The sequence below is a fragment of the Aphelocoma coerulescens genome, chromosome 2 (genome assembly GCF_041296385.1).
Source record: "Aphelocoma coerulescens isolate FSJ_1873_10779 chromosome 2, UR_Acoe_1.0, whole genome shotgun sequence".
Classification (NCBI taxonomy): domain Eukaryota; kingdom Metazoa; phylum Chordata; class Aves; order Passeriformes; family Corvidae; genus Aphelocoma; species Aphelocoma coerulescens.
The window spans coordinates 55,180,037-55,199,068 of NC_091015.1; the positions used below are offsets into that span (position 1 = coordinate 55,180,037).

The following is a 19,032-nucleotide window of genomic DNA, read 5'->3' on the forward strand; positions in this document are numbered from 1 at the left end:
CTACATTTCCCAAGCTCCGTCCTGGGCGGGGCGCGGGGGGGGTATGAGATTGGTGCCGGCGGGGGGAGAGGAGGATGCTGGAGATGGCGGCGGCGGTGGGAATGCGCGTGTAGCCCTGCACTCTGTGCCTCGCCTCGGGCCGCGCCTGAGTGAGGAGCTCCTGTGAGGAAGCGGGGCTGCTGCTCCGGGACGGCTCGGGACTGCACCGTGCCAGGGAGCTGTCGCCTCCCGCCCAAGTAAGCCCCCGCCGGGCTCCTTCTCCCACTCCACGGGGATGTGTGTATCTGTGTGTCTCCGTCTCTCTGTCCGTCTCTCTGTCCGTCTCTCTGTCCGTCTCTCTGTCCGTCTCTCTGTCCGTCTCTCTGTCTGTCTCTCTGTCTGTCTCTCTGTCTGTCTCTCTGTCTGTCCGTCCGTGTCCCTATCCGTGGCTCTGTGTAGGCGCTGTGGGTGCTGCTCAGGGACTCTTGAGAGGGCAGGAGGGAGTGAGGGCGTGTGTGTGGAGGGTTGTGCTAGCCCGCACTCGGTGGCAGCAGGTTGCCTAGCGGGCATAGCGACGGGAAAAAGGTGGAAAATAAGTGTTTTTGTTTGCCGGACTTGGTTTCCTTTAAAGAGGAAAGGCCCGGGCTTGCAGGCTGCGTTTGTTCCCAATCCCGTCTTTTTCCCTTCTTCCCGCTGGAGCTGCCGGTGCCTGGCAGCCCCATGCCTCCTGTGCGAGCTGTGGGATCGAGTGTGTCCGGGTTCCTAGGTATGGATCTGTGAGTTTTGAACTAGGATAATGTTATTGTCAAGCCGCCTGCAAGGGGATTAGTCTCCTCCTCGCTCCTTCCCTCCCCCCTTCTTAAAATAACATCAGGTAGGGAGCAGAAAAGCTGATTTGTGCCCTGTATGACCGAGTTCTTTAGTCGTGTCACTGGGGCATCTTCAAGGCGATTACGTGGTGGAGGTTTTGATGTCGTCTGTTTATGTCTCCATTTACTTGTCTAAAAAGAATTTCTCTTGCAGAAGACTTGCGTCAGAACTTTTTTTTTTTTTTTTTTTCTGGTACTCGGTAAGAGAGAAGAGACCTCAGTTCTGTGACTTTGAAAACTTTTTATTACTTAGTGCTTGTAACAGAAGGCATTTAACAGTTCTTAAAAGTCTGTTATTTTGTTGCATTTCCTCATATAACTAGCAGTGTCTATCACAAATAATTTAACTAATGACATTAAGATTTCTGAGATTGTTTTCTGAACTATATAACCAGAAACTCAAGACACCTGGAATTAGCATTTATTTAGCTCACACTAGTGCAGTATGAAACCAAGAGGTGTAATATACTTAAGGAAAGCTGTTGCTAACAAAGAAAAAGTTTTTTGTATAAACAGTTGCATGTATTAGTATAAGCTTTAACAGTAGTTTGTTTCCTTTTCAGTAAAGAAGAATGTCCTTGTTTAAAGCTAGAGACTGGTGGTCCACCATACTTGGAGAAAAGGAAGAATTTGACCAAGGCTGTCTGTGTGTTGCTGATGTTGATAATAGTGGCAGTGGACAAGGTAAATTCAGACTTGAAATTGCTGGCTTTTAAGCCACACTGCTGTAAGTTTGCTTTGACCTATGCATGCTGAAAGCTTGTTAGTCAGGCTAGTTGGCTGGTTAGTTTTAGGTCTGCTATCTTTAATGTGTCCTTGTAGGCTTAAGAAGACAAATTCAGTGCTCTCTGTCTTTTTATATTTGTATGTTGCTCAACATGTTAATTCTTGCTTGTGTTCTCTAGTAACTTTTCTTATGTCTTATTCCCTCAATGGTAGATATCTTTAAAATAAAGAATTTTCAGTTAGTCATGGGAGCAAACATGTTGTGACTTATAATAACCTAAGGGGAGGAAAAAAAAGGAAGGTGAGAGCTAAAAAGTTAAGAATTTAGAAAAACAAATGAACAGCCCTTTTGGTCTGCAAAATAAGTGACGATTGAAATAAGTGACTCTGCTTGAGTAAGCCCTGCTTTTCTGTGTAGTCATTAACAATGTGAAATGATCTTGCTGTCAGGGAGAGTTTTTGTGTGTGTATTTTTTAAAAATTAATAAATTATTGGGATCTTTATGATATCATGCTCACCTTGGAACTTTGTTTTTGCCCACTAGAGGTACTTGAGTTTGATTTCATTCCTGCCATACTCTTTGAAAATTATTTTAATGTAAGACTCTCCCTTTTCAGGACAATTTGAATAAAGTTGAGCTGTTACTGATTTGGTGTAGAGCCTTTTTCAGTAGAAATTCATTAGAGTCATTTAGATTGGAAAAGACCTTTAAGATGATTGAGTCTGCCAGCTAACACTCTGTATTCACTACTAAACCATGTCCTTGAGCACCACGTCTACATGTCTTTTAATTACCACCAGGGATGGTGATTCAAACAGTGTCCTTGGCAGTCTCTTCCAGTGCTTCACAATCCTTTTGGTGAAATTTTTCCTAGTATCCCATCTAGGCTTTACATCCCCTGGTGCATGTCTAAGCCCTTCGCTGGCTTTGTTGCCCTTCTCTGGCCGTGCTCCACCACCTCCATGACTTTCTTGTAGTGAGGAGCCCCAAACTGAATGCAGTATTTGAGGTGCAACCTCACCAGTGCTGAATACAGGGGGGCAATACTTCTCTGGCCACACACATTCTGATACGGGCCAGGATGCCATTGGCCTTCTTGGCCGCCTGGGCACATGCTGGCTCATTTTCCAGCTGCTGTTGGCCGTCACCGCAGGTACTGTTCTGTTGGGCAGCTTTCCTGGAACTGTTCCCCAAGCCTGTTGTGTTGCATGGGGTTGTTGTGACTGAAGTGAATGATCTGGCACTTGGTCTTGTTGGACCTCATATGATTGGCCTTGACCCATTGCTCCAGCCTGTCCAGATCCTGCTACAGTGCCATCCTACCCTCTAGCAGATCAACCATCCCACCAACTTTGTGTCATCAGCAAACTTACCGAGGGTGCACTGGATCCCCTCATCCAGGTCATTGATAAAGACAATAAACAGGACTGGCCCCAATACTGAGCTCTGGGGAATGTCACTTGTGACCAGTCGCCATCTGGGTGTAAGTCAATTCACCACCACGCTCTGGGCTCAGCCACCCACCCAAATTTTACCCAGTGAACAATGCACATGTCCAAGCCATGACCACCCAGTTTATCCAGGCGAATGCTGTGGGAAATGCTGTCAAAGGTTTACTGAAGTCTAGGTAAACAACATCCACAATATGTCCCCTGTCCACTAAGCTGGTCACTTTGTCACAGAAGGAGATAAGTTGGCCAAACAGAATCTGCCCTTCATAAACCCCTCCTGGCTGGGTCCGATCCCATGCATACAAGTTGCATGATGACACTCAAGATGATATGCTCCATGACTTTCCTGGCACTGAGGTCAGGCTGACTGGCCTGTAGTTCTCCAGATCCTCCTTCTGACCCTTCTTGTAGATGGGCATCACATTTGCTAACTTCCAGTCAACTGGGAGCTCCCTGGTGAGTCAGGACTGATGATAAATAACAGGGAGTAGCTTGGTGAGCACTTCCACTAACTCTCTCCGTGTTCCTGGGTGGATCCCATCTTGCCCCATAGACTTGTGTTTGTGTCTAAGTGGTGTAGCCGGATGCTGCCCATTTCCCCTTGCATTATGGGAACCTCATTCTGCTCCCTGTTCCTGTTTTCCAGCTCAGGAAGCTGGGTACCCAGAGAACTACTGTTGTTCTGTTGAAGACTAAGCCAAAGGCAACACTAAGTACCTCAGTCTTTTCCTCATCCTTTATCACTATGTTTCCCTCCATATCCAATAAAGAATGGAGATTCCCCTGGGTCCTCGTTCTGTTGCTGATGTATTGATAGAAACATTTTTATTGTCTTCTATGGCAGTAGCTAGATTAAGTTCTAGTTGGGTTTTGCCCCTTCTAATTTTCTTCCTGCATAGCCTCACAACATCCTTGTAGCCCCCCTGATTCGGCTGCCCCTTCTTCCAGAGGTCATATCTCCTCTTTTTCCTGAGTTCCAGCCAAAGCTCTGTTCAGGCAGGATGGTGTTCTTCCCTGCAAACTTGTCTTTTGGCACACGGGAATGGCCTGGTCCTCTACCTTTTAAGATTTCCTTTGTTACAAATGTTCAGCCTTCCTGGGCCCCTTTGCCCTGCAGGACTGCTTTCTAAGGAACTCTGTCAGCCAATCTCCTAAATGGGTGAAAATCTGCCCTCAGGAAGCCTATGACAGCCCTTCTGCTGTTCCCCTTCCTTCCTTTTCTAAGAACTGGAAATAAAATTTTGTGATTGCTGTGCCCACTACCGCCTCCAACCATCATATAACCTACAAATCCTTCTCTGTTTACAAACAACAAATCCAGTAGGGCACCTTCCCTAGTTGGCTCCTTCACCAGTTGTGTCAGGCAGTTATCTTTCATACACTCCAAGAATCTCCTAGACAGTTCCTCTCTGCTCTATTTTCAGCAGACATCTGGTAAGTTGAAGTCCTCCACAAGAGCAAGGGCTGGTGATTGTGAGACTTCTTCAAGCTGCTTATAGAATATTCATTGCATCTTTGTCCTTTTTGGGTGGTCTGTAACAGACTCCCATCATGACATCTGCCTCATTGGCCTTCTCCCTGATTCTTACCCATAAACACTCAACCCTATTGCTACCATCACTGGTGCTGACAGATATTCATGTATCTGCAAAAAATGTAATTGCTGAAGTTAAACTTTAGCAATTTAGAGGACAGAACATAATGAACATTAATTGAATCATGTCAATATTCTTTCTTTTTAGGGTGATATTTGAAGCACTCTGCAGCAAATTGAATTCCACATGTACTATTGTATTGTGTAGTATCCTACGTGTTGTTTTTGTTTGTTTGTTTTTTAGATAAAGTTATTGTGGGCAGTTATAAGGGATATCTCCGAATCTTTAATCCACATCCTGTGAAACCTGGAGACGAAGTACAACCCGAAGACTTACTCTTGGAAGTGCAGTTGCGAGAACCAATATTGCAGGTGGAAGTAGGAAAATTTGTTTCGTAAGTAAATGGCAGGTTATGGTGCTGTTTATTTAAGTCTTAGATGTGATTTCCTTCCTTTGTTTTGGAGGGTGAGTTTTTAGTTTCTAGATGGACAACTATTAATCACATCTATGAATCCAATAATATGCATTTATCTGCTGCTTGATTCATCTTGATATGAGAGAATTTTCACTTAAGGTATATATAGAGGGTAATCTTCCACATGCAATTTTTTAGAAGTATGTAGAACAGGAAAAACTTTACATTGAAAGTTATCTTGTAAGGTGTTAAGAGTACGTGACTAACTTGTTATGATCTAAGATGTAATACTGGCCAATTGTTTCCTGTTTGATAGAGGATAGAAGATCCTTAATCCCAATGAATTTAGTGGAAATAAGTGGCCAGGTAGAGGAGAGATACTGTGACTCTGAGGAAAACACCTTATAGTTAATTGGCTGTAAGAGAATCTACTTAGGAGAATTTTATTTTAGAAATTAATTCTTAAAGGATTAATTTTAATTTTGAAATTAACTTCTAATACTGAAGCATGAACTTTAAAAAATGGAAGTAAAACCTGTACTAGCCATGGGAAAGATTAGGGCTCTGAGACCAAAGGGTCAAGTACTCCCAGAGTGACCCTGTGCAAGAATGATAACGCCTTACTCTGTGAAATGAGCTAAAACATTTTCTATGGTTGTGGCACAAATACTTTCTGTGCTGGAAATGCTACTTGGGTTTAGGGGAAGAAGAATGTGAGGGTTTGAAGGTTCCATGCAGCTCATACAAATGTGAATTAAAAAAAAGGTAGTGTCTGTGATTGCTGAATAATGCTTGTTTGGAGGGATGATCCTCATATCATCCCTCCAAGAAGGATTAACAGCACCTTGTTTCAAATGAGGTTCAAACTAAACTGGGAAAATATTTGGGTTGCTCTTCATATTTGAATCTCAAAAAATGTTCATAAAGGATTAATTTTGATTTTGAAATTAACTCTAAATACTTCAGCATGAATTTAGGAAGATCAGTACTTGTGAGTTTTTATGCTAATATCTAACACCCAAACCTCTGCATTTGGCTCATATGTGACAGCAATTTCAACATGTTACTTGAATTTTATCCTGTATGAATTTTACTTGAATTTATCTGAAAATAGTGTGTTTTACACCCTTCTTTACAGTGGTACTGAAGGACTTCATCTAGCTGTGTTGCATTGCCGAAAACTCTGTGTGTATGCTGTTTCAGGTTAGTTTACAGATCCAAGCTTTACAGTGATTTTAAGTGTATTCTAAAGTTTGCATTAGGTTAATGTTAAACTTGGAATATACAGTGTTTGCTCATCCTCTCTGAAGATCTGCAGTCATGTTCTTTCACTCAAGCCCATGTATGAAGAGGAAACATTAGTAATTAGGTTTAGCAGAGGTTTGCTGGTCTGCTCCATGCCTGAGATGCTGTGATGTCTGTGATGGTCTGTGGTTAGCAGTGATTGTGAGCAATTAGTTCTCATTATGGTTTTATGAATTGGTGTTATTGTTCAACATGCTAATGAACAAATGGTTGTATAATGCCAACCTACTTAGCTCTTTAAAAAGAAACAATTACAATTCTTTCTGAACTCAGAAGTCCAGATAATTTTTTAGAAAGCCAGAACATTGGTAAGATAGCCCATGAGAAGACAGGAGGTTAATATTGGTAAGAAGGTGAAACCACAATGTTTTCTCTTAAATCTGCTTTCTTCTACTTCCTTTGGCTGGAAATTCTATATGATGTATTCTCTGTGTATGTGAAGAGCCAAGATGCGAAATACATATTCTATGCACTGATTTTTTTCTTCTGTATGCTGAGGGCAAAGCACAGATTTAAGAGTCTATTAATGGTACACCCATCTTCAAAATTCAATAGACAACATGGCATTGTTAATTTTCTCCATGCAGGGACACACTCTGTGGTTCCTTTCGTTACAAGAGCATGCTTTTCTTCTAGGAGCAGCTTGCTTCCTATTTACAGCCTTGTAGTCAGATAAGATTACAAAAATGTGCTCTCTTTTTAGATTCTCTTTGCCTATCTGGAAACACCTGTGAAAGTGATCTTTGCTGAGGAGGGATTCTTTGAGACATACTGCAATTTTCATGGTTTCCATTTGCTGTAATAGTGTTTATGCCTTAGGACTGCAGCCTACCAGTACAATTTTTATTAGAACAATTTATTTTAAAATTTGCATTAGCAGCACCCAGTAAGTCTAGAAGTCTTTAGCAGTTGTAATATGCTGTTTGGTCTACATGGCTTAAGCAGCTAAGTAATAATAAAAGTAATATTTTGCAACCCCTTAATAGACTTTTCATACTAATCTGTAAACATTTATACTTTAGTGGTAATTTCTGTGATCTGAGTGGGTACTCTCAAACAAGCTCCTTTGAGAAATAACTATCATTATTTCTTTATGCTTTTAAGGAAAATTACACTTTCATAAAGTGGAATCTTTACTTGCTTTGTACATGTTACCATATCTGTTGTTCATAATAAAATCAGTATCCTGCTTCTCTTTGACAAATAAAAGCATCCTTCAGGGCTGACTCAAGTATGGCCTTGGAACTGTATTGCAGTCAGTGTACACAGACTGGCTACTTTCTAACTTGTTTATCCCAAAGTGTTGCTGATTATCTGGTTACTAGTCAGCCAGGGCTTTTCCCCTCATGTCTATTCCAGTCTTTTCCCTAATGTGGGCCTGCTTTAGGGGTAGTTGTTTAAAACCTATGTTTGATTTGATTGGAGAAATTGCCTAAAAGGTTAGCATAAGATACAAATCTTTCATAGAATATTGCTTAAGTTGTTGTTGGAATAATCTTTGTATAATTAAAGTTGTGGTAGGATTTAGCACAAAACACCCTTTTCCCAGCTGATGTGACTGTTCTCAAAAGTTTTGGTTTATTTTTTTTTCCTTGCTAATATTAGTCCTTAAGTATTACTTTATGCAATGAAGTTTACTTTCTCCATGGTGTTCAGGAAGAACTTGATTCTTGAAAGAGGAACTTGAGTTTATTTAGAAAGACTTTTAATTTCTGCTCATTCCCTGAAGGAATCAGGAAGTTAAAATTCATGCAGACATTTTCAGAGAATGTGATTTATATCACAAAAATATTTTTGCTACCATATGTTTGTCTTTTATCTTTGCATTGCTGACCACTGCATTGAATTTCAGGCAAAGTAAGGCAAGTGATAGGTGTGTCCTAAACATAGCTTTGTCAAATTGTAGCTAATGACCAGCTACAGCTTAATTTGTGACAAAGATATTGCAGCTGAGGCTGGCTGTTGGATAAAGTATATTTACCAAATAGCTAGAGAATCATAAGAACTCCCCTTTGAGCAGGCTTTTTTTCTGATCTTAGAGGTGTGCCCAACATGAAAAATGCATTTAAATAATAAAATCTCAACCTCTTGCGAGGTCTTTATAGTATATATAGTATAATGAGACCTTATTTCTGGTTCTGGCCTTTAGGAATTTTGTAGCTTGGTGATTTTTTTTTCAGAAAGCAGCAGTGTGAGCCTACATATCTCAAAAGTCACTAGAAATTAAGTTACATTTTTTTTCAGATTGTTGACACTGATACCCCTTTACTTCTTCCACTTCTTGTGTGGATCAAATTAATAAATACTTACCCTTTTTTCTTTTTGTAGGAACTCAGGGGAATGTGGAGCATGGGAACCAGTATCAGATTAAACTGATGTATGAGCACAATCTTCAGAGAACTGCTTGTAATATGACTTATGGTCCATTTGGTGGTGTAAAAGGTAAGCTCCCTGTTGTATATTCTTTATAATTAGTTGTTTAACAGAATTTTGAAAGGCAGCATGATGCTGCTGTCTAGAGGAAAACATCATTCTATGCATGATGGTGCTTTTTATCTGATGCATATTGAAAATAACTCAAGTTCAAATGAGCAAAGAATATTAAATGCAGAGTAGTTATTTTCTCACATTTTGAACTGGATATGAGTCTACAAGGAAAATATTGATTTTAAAAAACATGACAAAATTCCTGGCTCTTCCCTTGTAAAGTACTTTAATATCTAAAAATAATTGTTTTCTTCTATGCTTTAATTCTGTTTTACTTTTCTGCACTTGCTTATCCTGGACAAGTTAAAAAGTTAACATCTTTTGCTGAACCTAAAGCATAAAATGTCTTGAAATATGTGTAATGCAGACTTCTAAAAAAATACTTAAACTTTGATTGGAAAAAAATAACAGTGGACAATAGTATTTATGGTGTGTCTGTAGATTTGAATGAGTTTAATAGATATTAGTCTTTTTTGAATTTGTGGATGTTTTTTGTGTTCCCATGTGGAAGCATTTAGATTGGCTTTGCATAATATATCTTTCTGTTCAGAAGTAGAGATTGCCCAAAAATACTGGGGGTGGCAGTCATCAAAAAAAGTAGTGTCACTAAACTGTTGGCAGTGATAGTCACTTTCCAAGACAGAAAGTTTCCTGCATCAAGATGGCAAATATATACAGACAGTCCCTCAGTTCTGGACCTGTAATAACCTTCCAGTAATATTGCTGCAATGCCTTACCCTAAATTCAGGCTTGTCCCTGGGCTTAAATTCAGCTGACCAAAATCCTAACTGATTGAAGAGATTTTCACCTACTAATTTCTTACAATTGCCTTGGGGAAAATGGTCAACTCATGTGAGTGAGAAGGTATAAGTGCCATGAGCATCTTGAGGAGTGAGTGTATATTGTATGGCCTGTTAAAAGCAGAAAGATGATACAGAGGTTCTTAAATCTGAGGAGAGGGAATAATGTTCTCTGACACTTTACAGTGGTATTGGAGTAACAAATGTATAGGGGATTGTAAACTATGTGTTGTGAGTGTCTGGAATGGTTCAGAAAGAATAAAACAAGTCAACATGTACCACCATGCAGTTCTGCAGAAGAAATTCTCTGGATTTTTGACATGCACGTTTGTTTACCATGGAGGTCTAAGTAGAGGTCTGACTGCCAGCTCAGTCTTGATGCCAGACCTGTCTCATGAGCTGTGGTGGATGCAAATAATCTAATGAAGAAGGTGTCTTTGCAAGCTAGGGAGACAGGAGGTAATGTTTACCCTAGAACCTACTCAGCAAGCCAAACACTTTTCAACACCTAGGATGGTCAAAATGAGGGCCAATCCTGACAAAGCAGCAAGAACAGCAGAAGGAACTCTGGTAAGTTCTGTAAACTTTTCTGAGTTTTCTGTGTTAGCATGTCAGGCTAATTTCCTTTTCCTTTTTTCTTCACCATGTTCCAGTTCACATAGGTGTGTTTATTGCTGTTGGACAAAGAATGATCTCAAATCATAAATAAACAAAGGAGTCAGAGATTTATATTATGTAATGAATAATACACGTTCATATTGTAAGATCAAGTTGCTTTCTGTTTAAGACCTAAATCTAGGAAAATTATAGTGAGTGTTCAGGTACCTAATAGGAGGCTAGTAAGGCATGTGTTGAAGCATCAGAGAAATTGGCCAAATGAACACTGGGGAAAGTTCTTTTTGGGAAATGAAGGAATATTTTTTTGTTGGTAGATTTCCTGGACTGAATGTTCTTTTTATGTGGCTTTCCTGGACTATCTGATTAGATTTCTTATCAAGGATATGCTTTTGATCTTGCCCTAAGCCCTTTGTAGTATATCGATTTTAGTTCTTTTAGGTATCATCTTTAATATCTTGCTCTCTCCTTGAGACTTATAAAGGACAGTATTGTGTTTTTATTTCCATCTTGCAAGACCAGCCAGAGTGAACCAGAAAGGAGGTCTATCAAGTGCTGTTAATTTTAGTAAACACATGCCTGTCCTGGTGTAGCCTGCCATGCTATCTATGTGTACCTGTGTTTGGCAGGTGTTCTGGTGTGCCATTGAGAGTCTGTAAATAAATAAACATTTTTTTTACTATCAGCCTTCCACAGGCTTCTCTGGAATTCTTTTCAGGCATCTGCTAACAATGTTTCTCATCTTCAGTAAAGGTTAATTTATGGTGGTGCTGTAAGCCTGCAGCTATGAACTTGCTTTGCTAACAGTCTAACTTCTGTACCACACTCCGGAAGTAGAATAAAAAAATACAGGGAGAGTTTTTGCATTTATTGCCGTCTGTTACTACTGTGACTAATATGTGTCTTACTGCTATACTCAAGCATGTTTGAAACAATGTGAGGGTGAAAGAGACACTTCACAGGTCATGTTCACAGAACTACTGAAGCAGACACAGGAGAATGGCAGTTGAATAGAAGGAGGAAAGCATGCATTCAGGGAAAGCATACCATGGGAGTGTTGGGGAGGAGGGTGAATGTCAGTCCCCCAGGAACATAATTTTTCATTTGAGTAAGTAAAGAATGCTGTAGGAGTTGACACAGAGAACTTGATCTATGAAGTTCCTCAGTCTTGCTCGGATTTCTCTTGCTGAAGGTTATGCTTTTTTTCTTTTTATGGAGCTCTTAATCCTTTACCTTCACTGGTAAAGCAGGGCATTCTACTCAGCCATATGATTTAACATTGACAAAAAAAAAAAAAAAAAGATTGAGTTTGCAGTCCTGAGGGGTATGGGACAGGTAAAAAGTAAAGTCAGGACCCTGAACTTTAGGAAAGCAAACTTCCCACTCTTCAAGGTTGGATCTTGAAGTCCTTGAAGTCAGTTGGACCCCTTGTGAAACTGCCTTCAGGGACAAGGAGTCAGAAAATGACAGATCTTCAAGGATGTCTTCCATAGAGTGCAAGAGCTCAGGATCCCCAGGTACAAGAAATTGGGAAAGGAAGGCAAGAGATTGGCAAGTCTGAGTTGAGACCTGCTGGTCAAAGGGCAAGAAGGAAATGCACAGCCAGTGGAGGCAGGGAGAGGTGGTGTCCGGTTGAGTAGGGATGGGGTCAGAAAAGCAAAGGTACAGCTGGATGGACTTGGTGAGGGGTGCAAAGAACAAGAAGGGCTTCTACAGGTAGGTTAACCAGAAAAGATAGGTCAAAGGAAGCAACACTGGCAAACTGGTAACAATGGACGAGTAGAAGGCTGAGATACTAAATTTTTTTCCTCAGTCATCACTTGCAATCTGTCTTCTCACACTCTCAAGTGGTAGAGAGCAGGATGGGGACTGGGGGAGCAAAGTCTTTCCCACTGCAAGAAAAGATTGGGTTCACGACCACCTGACGAACCTGAACATACATAAATCTGTGGGACCTGACTGAGAGGCATCCCAGAGTCCTGAAGGAATCGTCTGATGTAGTTGCCAAGCTACCCTCCATGGTTCTTGAAAAGTCATGGCAGCAGGTGAAGTCCAGGGTTACTGGAAAAAGGGAAACATTTAATGCATTTTAAAAGGGCTGGAAAGGAGCATCCCAGGAAGTAGCAACTTGTCAGCCTCAAATCTGGGCCTGGAAAGATCATGGAATAGAGCTTCCTAGAAGCTGTGCTAAGGCACATGGAGGACAGGGATATGATTCAAGATAGCCAGCACGGCTTCACTGAGGGCAAGTCCTGACTGATCAACCTAGTGGCCTAGTGGTAGACTGCCATGGAGTAACTACATCAGTGGTCAAGGTAAGGATTATGTATGTAATCTATCTGGACTTTTGTAAAGCCTTTGACACACTCCCCCACAACATCCTTCTCTCTAAATTGGAGAGAGATGGTTTTGACGAGTGGGCTGTTCACTGGTTGATGAATTGGTTGGATGGTTGCATCCAGAGAATCATAGAAAATGCTGAGTTGGAAGGGATCCATCAGGATCATCTAGTCCAACTCCTGGCCCTGTGCAGAATGTGCTTCTTGAACTCAGACAGACTTGGTGCTGTGACCACTTCCGTGGAGCACCTGCTCAACCACCTTCTGTGTGAAAAGATTTTTCCTGATATCTAACCTAAACCTCCCCTGACTCAGCTTCTTGTCATTTTCTCAAGTCCTGTCACTGGTCACAAGAGTGAAAGACCAGTACCTGCCCCTCTACTTCCCCTCAGGAGGATGTTGAAGACCACAGTGATATCCCCTCTCAGTTTCCTCTTCTCCAGGCTGAACAAATCTAGTGCCCTCAGCTGGTCCTTAAAAGGTTTCCCCTCCAGACCCTTCACCATCCTACAGAAGTATAGAGTGACAAATGTTATTCCTTGGGCATCCATAGCAGGACCAGTGCTCTTTAATTGTTTTATCAGTGATCTAGGCAGTGGGATAGCGTGCACCCTCAGCAAGTTTGCAGATGACACCAGGCTGTGTGGTGGGATTGACACACCTGAAGGAAAGGAGGATGCCATCCAGAGGGACCGGGAGAGAAGCTTGAGAAGTGGGCCCATGGGAAACTGACAAGGTTAAACAAGTCCAAATGCAAGGTGCTGCACCTGGGTCCGGGCAATCCCAGACATGAGTACAGACAGGGAGATAAATTAATTAAGAGCAGTCCTACAGAGAAGAACTTGGGTGTTCTCATGGATGAAAAGCTGGATGTGGTGCAATAGTTTGTGCTCACAGCCTGGAAGGCCAAGCATGTCCTGGGCTGCACCAAAAGCAGTGTGACCAGGAGAGTGAGGGAGGTGATTGTCTCCCTTGTGAGACCCCACCTGTAGTGCTGCATACAGTTCTGGAGTCCTCATCACAGAAAAGACCTGGACCTGTTAGAGCACGTCCAGAGGAGGGCCATGAAGATGATCAGACGGCTGGAGTACCTCCCACGAAGACAGGCCCAGAGAGTTGGAGTTGTTCAGCCTGCAGAAGAAGAAGGATTCAGGGACACCTTAATATGGTCTTTAGGTACTTAAAGGGGGCCTACAGGAAAGCTGAGGACAAATGTTTTAGTGGGGACTGTTGTGATAGAACAAAGGGGAATGTTTTTATACTAAAAGAGGGACAATTTAGATTAGATATAAGGAGGAAGTTTTTACACAAGGAGGGTGGTAAAACACTCAAGGTCTGATTGGATGGAGTTCTGAGCAACCTGATCTAGAAGATGTCCCTCATTGCAGGGGGGGGTTTGGACTAGATAACCTGTAAGAACCCTTCCAACCCAAACCATTCTATGATTCGATTTTAGTGTCTTTGGAGTTGTTTCATGTATTGAAGTATAGAAACAAATACCACTAGATGTGTATTTCATTCTCATTCAGCTTTCTTCAATGTAAGTTTTTGCTGTTCTGTCCCTGCTAGTTTATGGCAAGCTTAGACCCTTGTAATGTTTTGGTCTATTAGACAGCACATCTCTTTGGCTGAAATGTGATGGAGATGTAAAACATACAAAGTACAACTGTCACTTCTCAACTGTTGATTTTTTTGTCTCTTGTATTAAGAAAAAAGCTATTAGTTATTTCTCTGTGGGGAGTATTGTGAAGTAAAGAGACCTATTTGATAGCCTAGTTGCTAAATTTCATTCTTGCTGGTGTCTTCAGATTAATTATTTGATCTATGAGCAGTTTTCACATATGGAAGAATTGACAAAGATGTTCTCATAACAGGAACAGATGAAGAAAATCAATTACCTCATTTATTCTCATCATAGAAAGTTGAAACCTAAATTAAAGCAACTACTAAAGCTGTGGAATAGAAAACCCAAAGACTGAGAAGTTGACCAATGGCTTGCATAGATTAACAGTGTACAGTTTTCTTAAAAATATCAGTGTGACTTGTGGTTGTCACCACTAGATGGTCCTCTTACAACAGTTACCAGTCAGCATTTCTATAGCTGCATTTATCCTTGAACTGATTCTACAGGTGTATTTACTGCAGCATTTACTGAGGTGTAGAAAACACAAAAGCACTTTCTGAAAACCTCTATAGCTAAAAGTCTTTTATTGATTGAAACAAAATGTATTCTGTTGGTTGTAGAACTTTAGCAAAAAGGTGAAATGAACTTGAATCTTATTTTCAGCAGAAATGTTAAAAGCCCAGAGGTGTGAGAAATAACTATGAAATCCCTTATAAGTTTAGCTAGAATTCTAAACAAAGCTAATGGAAATGTTTCAAAATAGTAAATGGGAAACACCTACAAAGATGAAAATATAGAAGTCAAGCATAGTGTAGGCAAACTTTGAAAATCTGTGGCAAAGGATTATAATGCAGATCTTTACATTTCTTTGCTGCTTTAGCTATATGTTTGTTCCTGGCTGTCTCTGAACACTGGTGCTAAAATGAAAACAACAAACTATCAAGAAGGGACATAGGAAGATCAGCTGTTGATTTTATATTTAAAAATCAGTATTGTTAGCTCAGACTTTCAAAAGTTGAACTTAACTTTAAGACACTGCTTTTGTTGTTTAGAATGCATGTCTCCTTTTAATATTTCTGAACTCTTCCTCCTGGTCTTAGAGCTATAAGTTGAGTTTGTAATCCAGTGCTCCAATTCTAGCATATGGGTCATTTTAGAAAGGGTGATTCATGATAAAATCATGAGTCAGTAGTGCTGAACCCTGGTTTTCAACCAAGTGAACTCTTCACCTAGCCACAAAATGTCACAACCCTTAAGTAATGAACAGATTATAAACTTCATGTTTTACTGCAGATATAAAATTTAAGGACCTTCAGGGTATTCTACCTTAAGCTGCCTTTTTTTTTAAAGAAACGAAGGTGTAAAAGTATATATCTTTATGATTTATGTTGCACCCTGACTTATGATGAGGACTCAGCTGTACAAAAATTTTACTTTATATAAACCCATTAATCACGTGAGTTTTATAAGGTCAGGTTATACTATTAAGGCATCATGCAATTACACCACCAGAGACTGCTGGGCTAAGAATTCAACTGTCATTATATGAAGTGATGTTTGCTGATAGTTTACAGTATCTTGGAAAGTATTTTCTGTTTTCACATCTGTAGTATGTTGTTGTTCTGAGTCTTTATGAGTCAAATACCAGTGACCTGGTATTTGGCTCAAGCTCATAATTTTAGATGATGAGGTCATTAGAGAGGTTAAATTTGGAGGCAGCCTGGTCTGTGGTGACCCCGCCCTGGTTGAGTTTGTGCTCTCAAGGAACGTGGTCTTGGCAAGAAGAAAAGTCAGGACCCTCAGCTTTGGAAGAGTGAACTTCAAGATGTTTAAGGAGTTGGTGAATGAGATGCCCTGGAAAACTGTCCTTAGGGGCAAAGCAGCTGACCAGAGCTGTCAGTTCTTTAAGGACACTTTTCTTAGAGCGCAAAGCTCTCCATCCCAGTGTGTAAGAAATCAAGCAAGGCAGGGTAGACATGGACATGTATGAGCAAGGATCTGGTCCTCAAACTGAGAAGTAAGAAAGAGATGCACAGCCAGTGGAAACAGGTGACCTGGGGAGAGTACAGGGATATCATTCAGATGGTGTAGGAATGGGATCAAGAAAGTCAAAGCACTGATGGAACACGACTTGGCGAGGGATGTGAAAAATAACAAAAAGCTATTCTGTAGGTATAAAGGTCAGAAAAGAAAGGCCAAGGATGGTGTACCCCCCAATAAATGACAAAGGAGAACTGGTAACAACATATATGGAGAAGACTGAGGTACTCAATGAGTTTTTTGCCTTAGTCTTCACAGCCTGGAAGGCCAAGCATGTCCTGGGCTGCATCAAAAGCAATGTGACCAGGAGAGTGAGGGAGGTGATTGTCTCCCTTGTGAGACCCCACCTGTAGTGCTGCATACAGTTCTGGAGTCCTCATCACAGAAAAGACCTGGACCTGTTAGAGCAGGTCCAGAAAGGTCCACAGAAACAGTCAGAGGGATGGAACATCTCTCCTCCAAAGACAGGCTGAGACAGCTGGGATTTTTCAGCCTGAGGAAGAGAAGGCTTTAGGGAGACCTTGTGGCCTTGCAGTATTTAAAGGGGGCTTACAGAGAAGAGGGAGTGTGACTTTTCACAAGGGCAAATAGCAATAGGGCAAAGGGGAATGTTTTTATACTAAAAGGAGAGAGGTGTCCCATCCCTGGGATTTTTCAAGACCAGGTTGGATGGGCTCCTGAGCAACCTGATCTAGTTGTGAGCAACCTGATGAGCAGTGGCATCATCAACTAGACTAGGTTGTTCTGAGACCTGTCCAGTCTGACCCTGAATATTTCCAGGGATGGCGCATCCACCACCTCAGTGCACAACCTGTTCCAGTGTTTTACCACCCTCCTTGTTAAAAAGTTCTTCTTTATGTCTAATCTAAATCAACCCTTTTTCATTAAAACCTTTACCCCTTGTCCTATAACAACATGCTCTTCTAAAAGTTTGTCCCCATAAATAATTAAAAATGTTGTACTTGGCTGGTAAACCCTAAGTGATGGAAATTTTTTTTGCTGATTGAAACTCACTGCTGATTGAAAGCTTCTGATAAATAAGTTGCATATTTTCCATTGCTAAAAGATAGAAATGGAGTGAAGCAAGTGAATTGGATATAGTATTTTAGTTAAGAATTCCTTTTCTTACTTATCACACAGTGTGCCTGCAGTTCAGTTTTTAGGGTGTAAATCTGGTATTAATATAGAAATAGTGAAGTCTTATGAAGCAATATTCCATATATTGTTTAGTGTTTATAATGTTAAAACAATGTTAATTCCAAAACAGTGAGAAGGGTTTTTTTTTTTTTTGTAGCTAGGTAGTGGTTGGATTTTGAGCCAGTATTTTTACATTTTGTGATTGACATAATTTGGTCATAATTTTATATCATTCCCATGGTTCTTTGTTTGTGATTACACCTAAATCATGTAGGCCTAGTTGTTCTAATTCATCTAATCTGATGAATTGGATCTGTTCCACCTGTGCAAAATTTTGGTTAATCAATTTGTTTATTGTTAACCATTGTTGACATCAGTAATATGAAATAATAGTAGTAAACGATCTTCATGTAAAAATATTAAAACTCCTTATAGATACATAATCACAGAGATTAGTTGAGATAATTATTGGCTGCTTAAGAATCTCATGAATTTGCATATTGGCACAGTAAAAGATTTGCAGAGAATGGGCATTAAGCAAAACTCATTTTTGACTCAGTGCAAATAAATTCATATTACTTCATAATTAATTTTTATTGTCTTTTCCTAACATGATGTTTAGATAATTAGTGCTGAAGTTACCTTAATTTTGTACCTGCAACATACAGAATAAACTCTGACCTGTGCCTTGACTTTGTCATGTCCATATTGAAGGTATTTAGGCATGGTATGTTCTCCTGCCTGTAGAGTTACCTGAGAAAGAAGACAGTAGTTTGGAAAATGACTCTTATCCTACTTTACTGTCTTCTTTTGAATGGATTAGGGCTTAGCAACCTTACAGCTGTTAGCCTAAGTCCTTCTATATCTTGAAAAAGAGTCAATGTACTTCTTGTGCCTGACTGTTAAAAAGAGAGATTTACTGATGTGGAGCCTGCTTATAAGAAATGATGGTATTATGCTTTTTTTATAGTGGAAGAAAAGTGCCCTTATTACTTCTTTGAAAAAGTTCACAGATTAGGCCACAATTTCATTCTTTGCCTTGTTTGCCTTGAGTGATATGACTTATGTTTGAGGAAAGTATATGCAATAAATTTCTGCTAAAGTAATGTGAAGAGTGGAGAAGGGCTTTAAAAAAAGCCACTGTTACTTGAAACTTAGGCAGCTTTACAGATTATCACATAAATTTCCTGTGGTCAGTTGTGCATTAGACTGAATGCTGGGCAGGATAGCAGCTCATATATGAACAAACAGTGGTTTGTAATGAATGAATAGTAAAGTTTTCTGCTTTGAGGACTGGTGAATGAAGCGCAGGTTTCCTGAACTGCTCTCTGAAGTGCTTAGGAAGTGTGTGAAGGATCATATGCTGTAGTAGGAGGATGCCCTTTCCCAGGTGAGGATTGAGTTCTGTGGTTGTTCTTCAGGGTGTAAGTGGTACATTAAGTTGGGTTTAACATTAAGGTGTATAAACACTCTGAACACTTCCAGTTTTCTTTCTCATTTTAAAATTTTTTTTTTTCAATTTTAAAAATTTTTTCGCCTTAAGAGCTAAAGAAAAGGCATAATGATAGTTTGCCACTGGGGGCCAGAATCTGTTGGGTTGCTCTTGAATAGAATACTAGTTTTATTTAGTGGCAGACAGCACAGTTTA

General features: G+C 40.4%; 1 protein-coding gene across 17 annotated transcripts in view; it reads left to right on the forward strand.

The window, feature by feature from the left end:
• The first annotated feature begins 92 nt into the window (after window positions 1–92).
• The window catches only part of BBS9 (Bardet-Biedl syndrome 9), a 288,845-nt gene continuing 269,905 nt past the window's right edge, over window positions 93–19,032 (forward strand). For 16 of the 17 annotated variants that reach the window (XR_011149049.1, XM_069007583.1, XM_069007584.1 and 13 more), the window contains exons 1-5: window positions 93–236; window positions 1,412–1,532; window positions 4,866–5,016; window positions 6,176–6,240; window positions 8,671–8,784. Coding sequence is in view for 15 of the 17 variants with exons in the window: in XM_069007583.1 (XP_068863684.1) it covers window positions 1,421–1,532; window positions 4,866–5,016; window positions 6,176–6,240; window positions 8,671–8,784 (442 nt within the window). In the remaining 2 variants the exon portion in view is untranslated. Of the gene's footprint in view, window positions 237–1,411; window positions 1,533–4,865; window positions 5,017–6,175; window positions 6,241–8,670; window positions 8,785–10,160; window positions 10,200–19,032 lie in introns of those variants that run through there. The other variant, XM_069007589.1, reaches the window with a different exon arrangement.